We start from the raw sequence: 18,543 nt of genomic DNA, 5'->3' as shown, positions 1-18,543 counted from the left end.
AAGATGCAGAAGGATTGCGAAGACCTACAATGTGACACTCGAGAAATGGGCTGCCACATGGCAAATGAGGTTTAACGTAGATAAGTGTAAGGTAATACATGTCAGTAACAAAAATCTTTTTCATGAATATAGGATGTCTGGTACGGTACTCGGAGAGACCCCCCCCAGAGAGAGACCAGACCTGGGAGTACTGGTCGACAAGTCGATGCAGCTGTCTGTGCAATGCGCGGCGGCAGCAAAAAGGGTGAACAGAATGCTAGAAATGATTAAGAAGGGGATCACGAGCAGATCGGAGAAGGTTATCATGCCGCTGTACCAGGCCATGGTATGCCCCCACCTGGAATACTGCATCCAGTACTGGTCACTGTACATAAAGAAGGACACAGTAGTACTCGAAAGGGTCCAGAGAAGAGCGACTAAAATGGTTAAAGGACTGGAGGATTTGCAATTCAGTGAGAAATGAGATAAACTGGGGCTCTTCTCCCTTGAAAAGCGGAGACTAAGAGGGCACATGATGAAAACATTCAAGATAATGAAGGGAATAGACTTAGTTGATAGAGACAGGTTGTTCACCCTGTCTAAGGTAAAGAGAACGAGGGCCCTCTCTAAAGTTAAAAGGGGATAGCTTCCGTACAAACGTAAGGAAGTTCTTCTTCACCCAGAGAGTGGTGGAAAACTAGAATGTTCTTCCGGAGGCTGTTATAGGAGAAAATACCCTCCAGGGATTCAAGATAAAGTTATACAAGTTCCTGCTGAACCAGAAAGTATGCAGGTAAAGCTAGGCTCGGTTAGGGTACTGGTCTTTAAACCAAGGGCCGCCGCGTGTGCGGACTGCTGGGCACGATGGACCACTGGTCTGACCCAGCAGCGTCGATTCTTATGTTGTTATGTTCAATTTTGGACCTAACCACAGAAATTTAGTTTTAGTTGTATTGAGCTTCATCCGGACAGAAAGAGCCTAGGCTTGAAGTTTGGAAATGCAATTATTTATTTTGGAAACTAAATTGGTAATATCAGAATCGATCTCAATCAGTATAAAGATATCATCCGCATATGTGAACAGTGTTTCCCAAGCTGACAGCTTAAAAGTATTCAGTGTAGTCATAAAGAGATTAAACAAAAATTAGAGAAAGCGGAGAGCCCTGGGGAACCCCACAAGGAGGCTGCCAGGAATTGGAGATATCACCTTCAATATTCAATGAATAAGAGCGAGACAAAAGAAATTTAGAGAACCAATCCAGAACAACCTGATGGAGACTGTGACAGGGAAGCCCTTGTTACTGGTTTAAAACCTGCTTTAAACCCTGCCACTAAAACAAATGTGCCTATTCCTAAGCCAAGGCAATTGCCCATTAACTCTGTTTCCAGTGCTAAGATCAAACAGGCAGGGCAGAACAGAGAAGGGATGGCAGAGAAGAACAGAATACCTGTTCCAAGTCACAATAATCCCTTTTATAAATCATCTATTAATTCTCTAGCTAAACCTCTGGCCAGGCAATCTGATACAGTAAGGGTTAAAGAAAGGGGTGCAGCTGACAGGCAGAAGAGCAGGAGTAAAAGTTACACAGCAGAATAAATCAAAGCCAGCTGAGAACACCCACAAGCAATTAGAATCTGGAGGGAAGGACATTCCTCACAGAACAGGGAACCGAACGCTAGGAGCTCTATCTTACTATCTTTTGCTAAGAAAACTGTCCCACAGTGCTGTCATGCTGATAGATCTCTGCTTCCCAAGTAGAGGCTAATTGGAAAGGAAAAGCTCCAGGAGCAGGGCTGGCCAAATGCTGTTCCAGAGGATAGCTTATACCTAGCTTCAGAGAGGGAGGAATCTCTTATAGGGGTAAAGGCAGATATCTTTGAGGGGAATGAAATGGACTGTAGCCCAGAAGCCTTAGACTATATGTCTGAATGCAGCATGAGTCAGTAAGGTACTGTGTGGTGGAAGGGAATGAAAGTTTGTTCTATAACAATGGTCTAAAGCACAGTTCTTCAACCGCCGGTCTGCAGAAAATTCCTGCCGGTCCGCGCAGGACCGGCGAGATCAACTTCTTCAATTTCCTGCCGGTCCGCGCAAGACCGGCAAGATCAAGGAGCGCAGGACCGGAGAGATAATGGGGAGCCTCAGACTGTGCTTTCTTCCCTCCCAGAGGCTCTCCTTACAAGCGCAGCGATTCAGGAAGGAAGCCTTGGAACTTTTGCTGAGTCGGGCCGCCTCTGATGATGCAACTTCCGCTTTCCTCAGAGGCGGTGCGACCCAACAAAGGACCCGAGGCTGCCTTACTGAATCGCAGCGCTGGCAAGTAAGGAGAGTTGCTGGGAGGGGAGAAAAAAAAAAGGGACAGCTGCTACTGGACCTGGAGAGGGAGAAGGAGAGATGCTGCTGGGAGGGGAGGAGGGAAAAGAGTCTGGGAAGCTGCTGGGCAAGGGGAAAAAGGAACAGCTGCTACTGGACCTGGAGAGGGAGAGATGCTGCTGGGAGGGGAGAAGGGAAAGGAGTCTGGGAAGCTGCTGGGTAAGGGGGGAAAAGGGACAGCTGCTACTGTACCTGGAGAGGGAGGAGAGATGCTGCTGGGAGGGGAGGAGGGAAAGGAGTCTGGGAAGCTGCTGGGCAAGGGGGGAATAGGGACAGCTGCTACTGGACCTGGAGGGAGGGAGAAGAAGAGATGCTGCTGGGAGGGGAGGAGGGAAAGGAAAAGGAAGAGAGTTACTGCTGGACAGAGGGAGGAGGGAAGGGAGAAGAAAAAAGGAAGGAAACAGCTTGCAGGGAGATTAGAGGAAGGGAAGGGGAGAGATAGGAATGAGATGGGAAGGGGGGTCAGCAGAGAAATTGAGAGGGACAAAGATGCTAGATCTGGTGTAGGAGAGATAAAAATGAAGAGAGCAGTGAAGCTGGAGTGAATTGTGTAAAAAGGAGAGAGGGGCATAGGCTGGATGGAAAGGGGAGAGGGGCATAGAAAGAAGACAAATACCATATGGAAGGGGGAGAGGTCAGACAGTAGATGGAAGGGGCAGATGCTGGATTGAAGAGACAGAGAGGGCAGACGCTGGAAGGAAGAGAGTGAAAAGAAGATGAAAGCAGAAACCAGAGACAACAAAAGGTAGAAACAAATAATTTTATTTCTATTTTGTGATTAGAATATATCAGATTTGAAATATATCCTGCTAGAGACATAACTGGGGACTGCAGTATTCTGTTAGCATGATATTTCTATGAACTTGGCTTGTTCAGTTTTCTTGATAGTAGAGGGGATATATGTGAAGGGGAGGGGAGACAGGGGTTTTGTTGGTCCGTGCTCTGTATATTTGTATTTATAAAATCACAATTGTTCAGAATATTGTTTCTTTTTATATTTTAATAAAATACGTTCAATATAAAATCATAATTGCGGCTTGTGCAGATGGGATCAGATGGTTTGCGGGGACCGAGCTCGCGGAGATGGAGCGTAAACGGGGTTTTTAAATTTTAGTCCTATTAGTTTGCCGGTCCACAAAATAATTCTTTTATTTCTGCCGGTCCACGGATGTAAAAAGGTTGAAGAACACTGGTCTAAAGTACTTAAAGAAATATTTCTGTCCTTATGTGGGACTGTATAATGAATGAGAGTTTGATGTGTGAATGTGAGGATGGGTTAGTAGCAGAAATTAAACCAGAATCCCGGTAAGCAAGCGAAGCATAGTGAGTAGGGGATGGGTAATGCTAACTAACCTTAGAAGGAGAAATAAAGCCCTGAATGGATTTAGTGACCTGACATTGCACATCTCTGATGGGAACTTTTGGGAGGGGAATCTTAGACCATTAAAACAAAGGGTGCATGGTTCCCAGCCCCCTGCCCAGAAATAAGAAGGGTAGTGGGGGTATTTATACTTCAGGTAGTCAGGTGGGGAGAACTTCCTGAAGAAACAGGGGGCTCAATACAATAATTGTGCCAAGCCTAAAAGAGTGGAGCTAAAGCCTCGGGCTGGCTGGTCCACAGGGGCTCTTGTATATAAGTTCTTGAAACCAGAATGCTGCTCAGAACTGTGCAAAGCATGGCAGTCAAACTGTGAGAAAGAAACTGGGATAAAAAAGGGACTTGTTATGGTTTTTCTCTTTTTTCTGATTGATACAAAAAGTGGCTGAAAGGAGAACTTTTGTTTGTGATAAATCTCCTCCAAGCACCATCAGCCGGTGTGGCTGTATTAGAACCAATGCAAACTGAACTGGATAATAAAACTTGGAACTGGAAATTATTGGTGGAAAGTTTTTTTTCCTTTGCTGTGCTTATTCCAGAGTGGTCCTCCAAAGAGCGCTAATACTTGCGCCTGGGGTGGGAGCCGGGTTGCCAGTGCTAGGCTTACGTCTGGCCCCGTCACAAGACCTATATCTGAAAGTAAATGAAGTAAAATGCCATGATGTACTACATCGAACGCTGCAGATAAATCAAACTGGAGCAAAATAGAACATTTATTTTGAAGATGTAATTGTTGAGTTTTTGAAAGAAGAGAAATCAATAAGGTTTCAGGACTAAAATTAGAACGAATTAGAACGAAACCCATGTTGAAACGGTTGGAGTAATGAGAATTTCTCCAAATAATCAGTAAGCTGACCAGCTACAATTGATTCTAACATTTTTGTTAACAAAGGCATATTGGCAATTGGTTGGTAGTGAGAATGGATAGCAGGATCTAAATCTACTTTTTTTAAGAAGAGGAATAAGTGTTATTTGTCCCATGGATTGTGAGAAGTATCCATTTTCCAAAGAGAAATTCAATAAAGTAGGCAACCATGTTATAGCTTGAGACGAAATATTAAGAAACAGATATAATGGAAAAGGGTCCAGTGAACATTTACACTGTCTCATCTTTTCACAGTTTAGAAACTTGAAATTCAGATACTGGATTAAATGAACACCAATAACAATCAGCTGATATCTCCTCTATAGAATTTTTAGAATATGTAGGGAGATATCCAATTTCACCTACGGGAAAAGATTGCCTGATAAGAGAGATTTTATCTTGAAAAAAACAAACTAGAATATCAGCAGAGGGAGATGAGGATTGGTCAGATTTGGAATCAGAGTTAGTCAAAGAACGCCAGAGTTTAAAAAGGATACCACTCTAGTTATCAGACTTAGCTATTTTACAACCATAAGTTTTCCTCGCTTTTCTAAGAGCATTTGTCATGATGTATAAGCATCCACCCCAGTTGAAAGTATAATATTCTTAAAACATTTCCATGTAGCCAAATGTGATGGTCATAGCTATTTCTTGAAATTCACAGGGAGTGAATTTTATTTGCAAGGGCTACTATATGGAAAGGCACAAGCATCCAAAGTCAAAAAGGATGGAGTAAATGCTAATGGCATGTCCTTATCTTCTAGTGACCATAAAGTTCCCACAATCCATTATTATACACAACAGATGGTTTAGAAAGAATAGCAAACTAGCAATGGAATTTTTTAAAAATAAATCTTTATTGATTTTCTAAGCAGATAAAAAGTGCAAACAGTATATATTAACAGAATAAAAAAAAACCTAAACCCCAGCACATATATACTTGCAAATTATGAAAACAAATTAACCTCCCTCCCTGGATGTGTGTGCAAAGAAAACTTAATCTAATGAATTACTAATCATTAATTTGTTTAACAAAGGACTCTAATGGACTCCAAGTTTCTTTAAAGTTTTTACTTTTCCCAGATTGTTCCGCTAACATTCTTTCGTAACGATAGTATAAGCAAAGTGTTTCCCACCAAAAGGTAAAATTTAAACGGTACCAATTTTTCCGATTTCTAGTGATCAATTGAATGGCCACCCCAGTCATAAGAAGAAGTCTACTTTTATGTTTATCAATTGGACTATTAGATGTTAACAATGTCCCAAATAGAATTATATCATTTGACAACGGAATATTCACTCCTAGAACAAAATTAATTTTTCCCCAAATTGACTTCCAGAAGTTAAGTATCAATGGCCAATAAAATACAAGGTGGTCCAATGTCCCAATTTCAAGATGATAGGGCCAGCATCTATTAGATTTTGTACTATCCAATTTTTGCAATTGATCTGGAGTCCAAAATCTTCTATAGAACAGAAAAAACAAAGTTTGCCTCATAGATGCTGAAGCTGTACAACTTATCTGTCGGGTCCAAATCCACCTTTTATAAGAAATTGAATGGGATCCTTACAAAATTTGTTTGGCTGTGTAAATCTGCTAGAATAGCATTAGTTTCTTTGCAAAAACCACAATCGGGGAGGGGGGGTTAATTTTCTAAATTTTTACAGATACCATCAAGCTTTCATTATGTGGCAGGGTATGTATTGGATCCTTCCTTAAGTCTTGGAGCATCTTCCAGACTGGCTGATTTTAGAAAGCAGACTCATGTCCCCATTACAGTTGAGCCATATTTTGAGTATTAAGTTACCCTGAATTTATAAGGACAATAGTATTCTTTTTGCCATATGGAAAACCTTAAAATGCATTAACAATCCTGAAGTCATATTAACATACCCATTGGATCAACAGGTAAGCCATCAAAAGTAGCAGATATCTTCTTATTTAGTAGAATTGCCACTTTTGCTTTTTTTCCCATCGCTGGAGCAAAAAAATCAATGTTTGATCCAGCCACCCTCAAGCTTAGCAGGTTCTACTGCCGACAAATGAGTCAGCTTGCTGTTTTTTTTCAGAAAAGTAAGATTTTGTTTCCTCTTGATGGGATGATTGAGCCCATTAACATTCAATGAATAAAATTTTAAAGCCATTTTATTATATATATATATATTAGGGACTGGAAATGTAATATCATTCCCACAATGCAATGGAATATTATAAAAACACTTTTTAAAAAATATGAGCTAGTTATACAATGATTTTTTTTCTGCAGAGATTCTTTAGAATCAGGAATTATATTATAAAAGAGCTATAGGGAGCAAAATGGAGATGTGTCTAGATGTAGGATAAATCATCTTATGTATTAACAAGATAAGGGCCACAAGTAGTACTGCAAAGAGGGCTGTTCAACTCAGCTAATCTTCCATATAGCACAAGATGTTCAGAAGCAAAATAACATGTAGCAGTTCTGATGGTACAGTGCAAGATTTAAATGTATAGGTCACCAGTTCAGTGTCCATTAAGACTTCTTAAATTTTTACATACCATTTCAATACAGCTAAATACATATAGTTATGCCAGACCAAGGTTTTGCCATATTCCAAATGATATAAAATATGACCAAAGTTACAGAGGTCTTAAGCATGGTGGTTAAAATGAGTAAACTGCTTTAGAGAGCAACAAACAAGCAATAGAGCTGTTTGACACAAGTAGTGGTACCTTGCTGGTATTGAGTAGCATGTATACATTCTCTGCTGAAGAGTAGCTAGACCAGACAAAAAAAAAAAGATTTTCCCCATTTACATTAGTTTCACCAGTCCAGTCCTTGCTGTTGAAATACAAGTCTAGGACTATTCTCACTGTAGAACTGGGCAAACCAATGGCGGTGCCTTTGAACAGCTGAATCTTCTTTTATCAGCAGTGGTTTGGAAACGTACTTCTTGTTATTCCAGATCATTATATCACGCTCAAACTGAAAAGAGAGAAAATGTACACTAATTCTTGAAGCCATCATTCTCCACTTTATAAATTAAGGGTGAAAGCATCCATCCTTAAAGTACTCATTATCCCATGGTTTCCTCATTGATAATTTTTTACCATTAACATCTTGCTTGTTGTAAGACTTAAGGCCCTACCAAACCCACATCCCTCCAGTATCAATATTGTAAAGATGTATCCACACCCTACCAGAAACTAATGCCATAATATTCAATGCACTATAAAAAAATATATATATAGTTCAGTATTTTCTATACTATCTTACACACAAAGCAATTTTATATATGACAAATTTTATCCAGTTTTATGACTTCAGTTAATATGGAAATAGTGGCCTATCAAAATCAAAAAGCTCAGTAGTGCTCTTATAATTCTCAAAATGGGAGGAATATGTTTCTTAAATTGAGAATTGCATTTATTTATTCATTCAAATGACAAAATGTATTGTGCCTGCTAAGTCTCTCTACAACCTTGTAAGTTTTCATATTCTGCTGTCAAATACAATTTCACTATATTAAAGCTTACATTACATTAGAGCAGTGACACAAACACCTAGTGGATGAAAAGAATGGCTTGTCATTAGAGAATGACACAGGGACAAATTTTTCTCGTCCCCACAAGAACTAGTTTTCCTGTCCCGGAGAGTTCTTTTCATGTCCCTGCCCCATTCCTGTAGCTCTGTCCTCATCTGCACAAGCCTCAAACACTTTAAAATCATAAGTGTTCAAGGCTTGTGCGGTTAAGGCAGAACTTACAGAAATGGGGCAGGGACAGTGACAAAACTCACTGGGATGGGACGGGGAAATTGAATTCCTGTGGAGATGGCAAAAAATTTGTCCCCGTTTCATTCTCTACTTTCATCTCTAGGTGGTGTGCACAAGTACATACCACCCTCATTATCTTTAGCCTCAGTATGCATATGGTGCAAGAGAGAATTTCAGTAAATTTTTTTTTTTTAAAAAACAGCTGACCACCACTGCAGCATTCCCCTCAGATATGAGATGATGTCAAACATGGCACCCTGTATAACTTTGCTCAAAGGAAGAGGTATAAAACAGGAATGAGCAACCATGGTCCACATGGTCCATGGTGGAAATCTTGAAAACCTGACTGGGTTGTGACTCTCAAGGACTGTGGCTTTGCCCATCCCTACCATAACAGATGTACCATGTTGAGGAGAGAAGGGGCAAGAAGGTGCATCAATACACTTTTCCCCCACTTGAGCACAGTGCATTGATGCACCTTCTTGTTCAGTTTGTCTTGATTACAGTGTAAGTTCTTTTGAGCAAGGGCTGCCTCTTCTGTGTTTTGATGTACAGCAATGAGTATGTCTAGTAACACTATAGAAATGTTTAGTAGTAGTAGAAAAGGCAAGAGAAAGCACCTGATCAAGTTAGGTTGGGCAGTGGGGTAAATGTTGAGGTCTTGAAAATGTTTTGCAGATGTCTCCCAATTAAACAAAAAATTCTTTATATGTTTTAAAGACTCCATATCAATTTTGTACAACACATTGGTGCATTTTTTTTGCTTATCCCGTCCTTGGCAGAATAGCTCATGCTCTTTCAATTTGGCTGGAGATTGTAGACTGCAGTTGAGCCTTGCTAGATTTTCTATTCATTTGAGATCTGAATATTGACTATGCTACTCTAGGACATACTCTTATGGTACATTCCATAGTTTTGCTTGGTGCTTGAAACTACTATCCTGCTGAAAGGTAAAACTTAGCATTATGTTGTGAGGATGCTTTGCAGGAGCAGGGGCATAGAGGCTACCACTACTATGCTTTACTACTTGTTCATTTAATTTAATTTATTCAATTTTCTATACCGTTCTCCCAGGAGAGTTCAGAACGGTCTACATGAGTTTATTCAGGTACTCAAGCATTTTCCCCTGTCTGTCCCGGTGGGCTCACAATCTGGGGCAATGGGGGGATTAAATGACTTACCCAGGGTCAACAAGGAACAGCATGGGTTTGAATCCATAACCCCAGGGTGCTGAGGCTGTAGCTTTAACCACTGCGCCACACTCTCCCCTGTGAGATGCTGTGGCCAATTTATACCACATATCACTTCTTAAAGTTTTATTTGATCTCAGAACATAAAATCCTCCCATATATACACATATGACTTACTCAGCCACGGCTTCCAGTTTGTCACCCTTTAACACAAGCCTTTTTGTGGGTAATGTTGAAATTGCATTTTTGTACTTTTAAAGTAGTCACAGACCCAACAGTGATTTCCTTCAACAGTTTCCATAACCCACAGCTACCAACTTTGTAGAAACAAAATAATGTCTTAGGGGCAGGATTAGAGCACTGCTGGATATATCATTAGGTAGCAGTGGTCTCAAACTCGTGGCCTGCCAGGTACTATTTTGAGGCCCTCAGTATGTTTATCATAAACACAAAAGTAAAATAAAACAGTTTCTTGATCATATATCTCTTTAGCTATAAATTACAATATTATTATTAAGACTTAGCCAAAAGGAAAGATTTATAAACTATAAAGAGTTTTACCTCAAGCAAAATTGTCATTTCTTTAATAAGACATTAACTATTTTTTTCTGAGGCCCTCCAAGTACCTACAAATCCAAAATGTGGTCCTGCAAAGGGTTTGAGTTTGAGACCACTGTTGTGTAATAAAACAGACAGTGTTTTTGGCAGTGGTGTGTTAACACATTTACGACCTTTCCTTTTTGTTGGGAGGTATGTTCTACACTCAATGCCAACTGTAGTTATCTTCCAACTTCCTACTATCTCATAGTCCTCCCCCATGGTGTCCAATATCTCTCCTCCCTTCCCCCAGCCCCTGCATGGTATTCAATATATCTCCTCCCCCCCAAATGGTTTCCTCCACAAGATAAAAGGAAAATGTTCGAGCAGAATTTGTGATAATAGAAAATTTTAAACTTAAGTACAAGTTAACCAATTTTTTATGTTTTGATTTTAGTATAAATCATGTTTTATTGGCACACCATCAGTAAATACACAATACAGCACGACAATACAACAAGGTCGCGAACACCAAACGTACCATCAAACACATTTTCACCCCAACCAAAGAATCCCCCCAATCCCCACCCACTCCAAAGCCCAAACCCCCATCCCATCCCAAACCCACACCATGAGACCCAATCCATACCCAAAAACCCAGCAAGAGAGGAGTATGCTGAGCAAGCTGTACGCTTATGCCGCTCAGCACATATCAAACAAATAACCAAGTCCCATCCTCCCACCCACAAAATGTAGTCCCCCCCTACCCACCAAACTCCACATACTTCCAACCACTCATACCCACCATTCACACTCACTCAAACATCCACCCACCATCCCGGGGAAAACATCTGAGAGCATAAGGTATCAGCAACAGAATGAGTTTAAGACCAGACTTCTGGCCCTAAGGGAAAGCGAGGAAATGTAGGGGTCCCAGGTCTGCAGGAAAATCTTCGACCGCCTGACAGATAATCGAGCATGGCGCTGCTCCAAGAGCATCAAATTATGAAAACGATTCCTCCAAACCCAGTAAGCAGGCGCTATGTCTTGCGTCCAAACGCTAAGAATGACCTTCTTTCCTATAACAGCACCTTTCTGGATCAGCAACCGATGTCTCCGAGCAGGCACTCGCAAAGATTCATATCTATCCAAAAGCAAGCCTACCGGAGACATCGGAATAGCGTGACCAACAAGCCGCTCCAAGAAGCGGAGTACGGCTCTCCAAAAGACTTTCACTCGAGGGCATCCCCAAAATGCATGAAAAAATGAGTTGCACCCCAGTGTACACTTAGGGCAGATTGGAGAAGAAATGCCCCCAACCTTGTGGACCTGCTCTTGGGAAAAATACGCTCGATAAACCACTCGAAATTGGCATTCCCTCAGTTCTGCACTAATAGAAATAGAAGAGATACGACCAATAAGGGAAGGAAAGTTCAAGGACTCACCAGGTATGCCCAGGTCTCTACCCCAGCGGCACTCCAAAGCCGTATAAGACTTCTGAGGAGTAAGCCGCCGCAAAGCCCCATGCAACGCAGACACCGTCAAGCCACAAGCATAAAATTGGGCAAAAAATAGACGAAATTGGTTACCCAATCGAAACCGTAAGCCCGGGCGCGCCAAGGACCTCACATAATGATGAATTTGCCGATACGCAAACAGACCTCCCACACCCAAGGAATGAAGCATGGGAAAATCTCCCCAAGGTCTTATCGCCCCCTCCTCATCCAATAAATGCTCAAGAAGAAGAAAACCCTCTGCAGTCCATCGCACAAAGACCGAGTTATCACAGCCAGGCAGAAACTGCGGATTCCCCCGTATAGACAACTGATCCGAAACTTGATGGTCCCCCCCCAGCAACCCGACCAATGCCTTCCAAGAAAAACGCCACGACCGAAGGATGAAACTAGATCGGAACGCGGGGGGCAAGAGGCGAACAGGCAACTGAGACAACGAAAACAAGTGCCAAGGAGAGAAAAGAGCATTTTCAAAGTCCCGAAAAAGATAGTCATCACTCCGTAAGCACCAGTCTCCCAAAAATCGCAGCAAGCAAGCCAGATTATAAAGGCCGATATCCGGGAGTCCCACACCACCGATCCTTCCCTAGCCGAACAGATAAGAGATCGATATCTGAGACTTCTTGCCTTGCCAGAGGAATCGGGTCAGCTGCCTATGAAGCCGTTGAAGATCGCTACGACGAAGACAAAGAGGCAGCAACTGGAGTACATACAACCAGCGGGGAAAAATAACCATCTTATACAAGTGAACCCTACCGTAAAAAGAGAGAGGCAGAGACATCCACTGTGCAAAACAACCCTCCGTAGCGGCCAACAAAGCATCTACATTAGCACGATATAACCGTCCCACACAGCTCGTGAGTTGCACTCCCAAATATTTGAATACACCATCCGCCCACCGTAAAGGAAACTGCCCCGGCCACTCCAAGCGCACCGCCTCGGCAGTAGCTAATGCCAAAGATTTATCATAATTCAATTGAAAGCCCGAGAAATCACCATACTCCGTAAAAAGCGACATAAGAGCAGGAAAGGATTCCCACGGGGAGGTCAAATGAACCAACAAATCGTCTGCAAATGCCGAAATCTTAAACTCTCGGCCGCCGAGAGAAACACCCCGAACCGCCGGATTAGCAGAAATTTCGCGAATTAAGGGATCCAAGGTGAGCACGAAAAGAAGAGGAGACAAGGGGCAACCTTGTCTAGTACCCCGCTGAATTGGAAACATCGCCGAAGAAACTCCATTAACCAGCACCCTGGCCTGCGGATCATGATACAACGCAGCCACCGCATCACTAAAGAAACCTCCCATACCATAATGTTGAAGAGTACAAAACAAAAAGTCCCACAAAACCCTATCAAAGGCCTTATGGGCATCAAAACTGACCAACAAGGAAGAAACCTTGTCTCGCTCCACCCACTCCAGAGAAGCCAGTATAGTACGTAAATTGCGAGTGGACGACCGACCTTTGACGAACCCTACTTGAGGATCCGCCACCAGTGAGGGCAAAATACCCGCCAACCGGTTGGCCAACAATTTAGCAAAGAATTTAGCTTCAGCATTCAACAAGGATATGGGGCGATACGAGGAGGCCCTTAATGGGTCCTTACCGGGCTTGAGCAAAACCACAATCTGAGCAACCTGAAGAGAAGGCGGGAGAGCCCCATCGCGTACCGCAGTGTTAAACACATCAACCAGAACTGGGGCCACGTCCGCAAGTAGAAGTCTATAGAATTCATTGCGAAAGCCATCGGGCCCCGCCGCCTTTTGCAGCGGAGAACTACCAAGAACCAGCGATAGCTCTTCAACTGTAAAAGGAGCCTGCAATCGCGCATTCTGAGCATCTGTCACCACCGGATGAGAGACCTGATCCAAATAAAGATCACCCGCCAACGAAGAAGCCGGTGGAGCAGCATACAACTCCTGGAAATAATGGTGAAACACCGCCGCCATATCCTCATCCTTGTGGACCAGACCACCATCTGCCCGGCGGAGATGGAGAATTGGGGAAAACCCCTTCCACTGTTCCCTCTAAGCTGAGCAGGTGTCCTCCAGCTGCATTGCTACCACTAGGGGGTGGAATATTTTCAGTCGCTAAGGACAGGTATGTTCCCTGGAGTCCTGCAGAACTTGCCTGTCCCTCACAATTGAAAAATGTGACAGTGAAACAGCACCCTCTATTGGTGAGACTGTGGGTGGAGGACTCCTGCTCAGCTTAGAGGGAACAGTGCGTTAGCACGTCGAATTAAATTTGCCAAAAGCTTACCGCTCTTATTAGCATGTAAATACAGTTGAAATTTATAGTATGCCAAAGATTTCATAGCCCGATCATGTAATAGTTCCCGCAACGACAACTGCGAAGCCAATAATAACGCTCTATTGATTCCGGTGGGATGAGCCCCATAGCGGCGACGATCATCCTGAACCTGGCGCTCCAACCGGAGCACCTGACGGTCGCGCCGTTTTTTCTTCCGGCTAGAGTAAGCAATGATCTCACCCCGCAACACCACTTTAGCAGCCTCCCAGTAAAGAAATGAGTCACCTCTATGAGACGCATTATGAAAAGCATAGTCCTTCCATTTATCTACCAAGAAAGCATGAAACTCCTGATCAGAATAGAGCGAGAGAGGAAACCGCCAATGAAAGCCCCCAGGGGCATCTCCAGGAAACTCTAGAATAAGAACAATCATAGCATGATCCGAAACATCATATCCTCCAATCTCCGCCAAACTCACCTGCGAAAACAGGGAGTCCGTGAGCAACCAATAATCAATACGGGACTGCGTTGCATGGGCACTAGATGTATGAGTGTAGTCGCGGTCTCCAGGATGTAACACCCGCCACACATCAATCAAAGACATAGAAGAGGCAAACAAGGGAAGGCCTCTATTCGGGGCATACCTGTTGTGAGGAAGAGGATTAGATTTGTCAATAGTGGGATCAAAAGCTTGATTAAAATCCCCTCCCAACACCACTGGAAGGTCCTGATGAAGGAGTCTGGTGAGGGAACGCATAAAGGACCCATCCCAAGTGTTAGGAGCATATATATTACACAAGAGCAAATCCTGCCTATTAAGTGTCACTTTAGCTACCAGATAACGCCCCTGCGGGTCAGACCATACCTTATGGGTAGTCAAATGCAGACCCTTACGACATAAAATGACCACCCCCGCCCTCCGGTGCAGACCCGAAGACTCCAAGATCTCGCCAACCCACCACCGGCAGAGTTTAACATGTTCCGCAGAAGAGAGGTGGGTCTCCTGCAAAAATGCTATATCCGCCTTTTGTCGATTCAATGCACTAAGAATTTTTTGGCGTTTAACAGGAGATGTGATACCATGAACATTCCAGGAGATAAACTTAATTACCATGAGTAGTAAAAGCTAAGATAAAAAGAAGATAGCTGAATAGATAACCGGGGGAACCGTCCCAGCCAGCGGCTCCTTCCCGGAACAAAAATTCACCCATAGTCCAAAAAAAAAACGCGAACAGAACCAAACACCAATACCCCGGGTCACACAACCACCTCCAGTCACACCCAAGCACACCCATCCAAACACTCCCCACATACAAACCCCCCTCCCAAACCCAGCCCCCAACCACCCAGCAGCCCTCCCCCCCCCCCCCAACAACCTCCCAAGCTCCAACTCCCAAATTCTCATGTACAGATCTGGGAGAAACCCAGATACCAGTCACGCTGAAAAGCCCTCCCGAGCCCACCCCCCAACTTCCATATAAACTATACACCAACCCACGAAGAAGAAGTACTGGAAAAATAGACTAAAGGAATCCCTCAACAAATAAAATAAGAATGAATAATTACTGCGGAGGAACAGACCGCTATACGGGGAAAACTTTCCCAATATAAACCCCAAAGAAGACAACATAGCAAAAAATAAAACAAAATAAATCCCCCTTATGCTGAGAGAGAACAAAACAAGAAACTATGTCAAAAGCAAAAGGGGGCACCATGGCAGGAAAGCAGTCTATCCCCCACGGGGGAACAGCGCCATAAAATCCAACACACATGCAAACAAGGACAGCAGAAACAAAACCAAAGGACTGGAGTCCGCGGACATGGGTCAGGCAAAGATGTCAGCAGCTCCCAAAACTCCAGCACCACCGGCCCACCGGCAGCCCACGGCAAAGTCCAAGGCTGCTTGCTAGCAGCAGCAAAACAGCATGAGAGCCAGCCCAGTACAGTCCAGGAACCAGGAACTAGGAAACAGATGACGATCAAGGGCTAGGCGCCGCTCCCGCTAGACGTTGCACAAAAGCCAAAGCAGCGGCCGCAGAGTTAAAAAAGTGAGAGCGACCCTCATGTTGAACTTTGAGGCGTGCAGGATAGAGAAGCGCGAACTGGATGTGCCGCTCATGGAGTTGACGACAAACAGCGGCAAACTCCTTTCTCCGGGCAGCCAATTGAACCGAGAAGTCCTGGAAGCACAAAATCTTCTGATTTTCATAGGTGAGGGGGCCCTTCGCCCGAATAGCCCGCAGGATCTCCACCTTGTGGGCGTAATTCAACACCTTGAAGATTACCACCCTGGGACGGGTAGCATCCTGGCGGCGAACTCCCAGACGGTGCGCTCTTTCAATCCGCAGGGGCCCCGCAGTCGAAGGAAGCTGAAGAGACTGCACCAACCAGGATTCCAGAAAGGAATGCAGCTGCCCATCCAACACTGACTCGGGAACGCCAACAAGTCGCAAATTGCTGCGCCTGGAGCGATTCTCCAGATCCTCCACCTTAAGTTCCAGCTGGTGAATTTTTGAGTCCGCCGCTGTCTGTGCCTCCCTAGACTGCCCGGCCGAGTCCTCCAAATCAGACACCCTTTGTTGAAAAGAGCCAAACTCCGCTCTAAGATGGCTCACAGAATCATCCAAGCCATCCAGTTTGTCTGAGAGCTTTTGGAGCTGGGAGGTAAGGGTGTCTTGTATCGCTGCCCGCACCTCCGTTATAATATCCGCTACCCACTCAGACCTCGGTGAAGAAGGAGACACGAGGGCCGGCTCCGCCATCTTGGACTCTGCAGCCCGAGGCTTCTCCCGGTCTTTGCGGGTCACTTTTGCAGCCATAGGTCCCCAAACCGATCACAAAACGCTGCCGGGACTTCCCCTCCGAAACCGGAAGTCGGGGAGAGCAGACCGCGCCGATAGCAACGCCGGCCGAGTACAAAAAAACAAGCGGGCCCGGGAGCTCTTCTCACACACGTCGGCTCACCGAGACGGCATCACGTGATCTCTCTATGTTTTGATTTTAATGAGACTATGAATAAGAGGAAAGCATACCCAATAAGCTCATGAAAGAGAGGAAGAACTATTCCTAAGTGGTTAGGACCAATGTCCCAAGTATGTTTGTGCTTAAACTGATCCTTGTACAAAAAAGCCAAATATGAAGAGTTGAACAGACCATATTTCCAACAAAAATATATACAACTGGAACTGAACAGGATTTCAGAGACAGTGAGGTTCCCAAAAATTGGCCCTTTTGAAAATATGGTAGGTTTCTAAATTTATGGGGGGGGGGGAAGATTTAAAGCAAGAAAGAAGTTAGGAGCTTAGTCATTTTTAGCACTAAGCTGGAATCCTAAATTCAAAATGTACATTCAGCTAAAAATCCAAGACTAAGGCTAAAAATAAGTTCCTAAATAGCAGTCTCCATGATACAAACTGCAAAATGACTTTCACACATCTGTGAATGTTGTGTTTTACTGGAGGTAAAAAAGGTATGGGGAAAACAAACAAAAAAAATTGGTTAGAGCAGAGCCCAGTGCAGTATGATGAAAGTCATTTTTATTTAAACAAGCCCGAAGCGGCTCCATTACAACTTACGCTTGCATCAAAGGCATGCCCCTCCCCCTTTTACTAAGCCACGTTAGAGGTTTCTACCTCAGCCCACAGCACTAAATGCTCCAACGTTGCTCAGATGCTCATAGAATTCCTATGAGCATTTAGCGCACAGCTTTGTAAAGGGGGGGATAAAATGTCTAAACAAATCAAAATCAAAAACCATATATAATAAAATCATACCATACTGCATATGAACCTAAATTAGTGGGCTGCATAAATGTGTCAACATGAATAAAAAAAAATACTATGCGACAACTGCAATCCTAAAAAATTAATAAAAGTATGATTATGAATGTAAATATTCTTTACATGCAAAGCTACAAACATTTGTGTACATACCCCTTAGCCTTATGCAATTTTTCTCTAAGCACTGAATTAATATTTTATTTGTAACACTTTTATTTTGCATTATCAGTAAGTTTCTAGGTGGATCACATTCAGGTACTTGAGCATTTTCCTTATCTATCCTGGCGGGCTCACCTAGGGAAATAGGAGATCAAGTGACTTGCCAGGTTCACAAGGAGCAGTGTGGGGTTTGAACCCACAACCTCAGGGTGCTGAGGCTGTAGCTCTAACCTCTAGGCCACATACTCCATTTAATATGACAGACATAATTAAATGGAGTAATAATCCAGTAATAATCCTAAAATAATCCTAAAATATTAATAATCCTAAAATAAATCAAATATCTAGAGTATGGAGTTCTGGACATAGATCCAAGATGGCTGCTGCATAGACGTGCTGAAAAGTACGCACCTGAACTGCTCAATTCTTGGTTCATTTTTCTTCGTTGGTGGCTTAAGTAGCTTGAAATTTCCTCAGCGATGCTGAAGAGGAGCCTTGCGACGCTCCAGAGTGCTGACTTTCAGCAACATAGAAGAATTAGTGCGGCAGATGCAGGGAGTTGCAGTGATGACATCGGAGGTCAGCTCACTGAAGGTGCCGGGGTTGGCGAGACCGGAGTTGGGCCAGATATCACCCTTAGTCACAATGTGTGAGCACCACCCCCACAGCCTCAGATTACTAGTTAACCAAGGGGCGAGGAAACCCTGGAGTTGGGGGAGGTTCTTTCTCCTGAGGCGGCAGCATTACACCAGAGAAC

The 18,543-nt window shown here is 43.6% G+C and overlaps 1 protein-coding gene across 4 annotated transcripts in view; it reads right to left on the bottom strand.

Annotated features, from left to right (window-relative positions):
- Window positions 1–5,429: 5,429 nt before the first annotated feature.
- Window positions 5,430–18,543, bottom strand: part of LOC117367721 (cholesterol 7-desaturase-like) — a 132,840-nt gene continuing 119,726 nt past the window's right edge. For 3 of the 4 annotated variants that reach the window (XM_033960575.1, XM_033960574.1, XM_033960572.1), the window contains one exon: window positions 5,430–7,562. In XM_033960575.1, coding sequence (XP_033816466.1) covers window positions 7,401–7,562 — 162 coding nt within the window. In that variant the 3' untranslated portion in view covers window positions 5,430–7,400. The remainder of the gene's footprint in view (window positions 7,563–18,543) is intronic. The other variant, XM_033960573.1, reaches the window with a different exon arrangement.

Source organism: Geotrypetes seraphini, chromosome 10, assembly GCF_902459505.1.
Source record: "Geotrypetes seraphini chromosome 10, aGeoSer1.1, whole genome shotgun sequence".
Classification (NCBI taxonomy): Eukaryota; Metazoa; Chordata; class Amphibia; order Gymnophiona; family Dermophiidae; genus Geotrypetes; species Geotrypetes seraphini.
The sequence above is the reverse complement of the archived record's forward strand: the minus strand, read 5'-3'. Positions and strand labels throughout refer to the sequence as shown.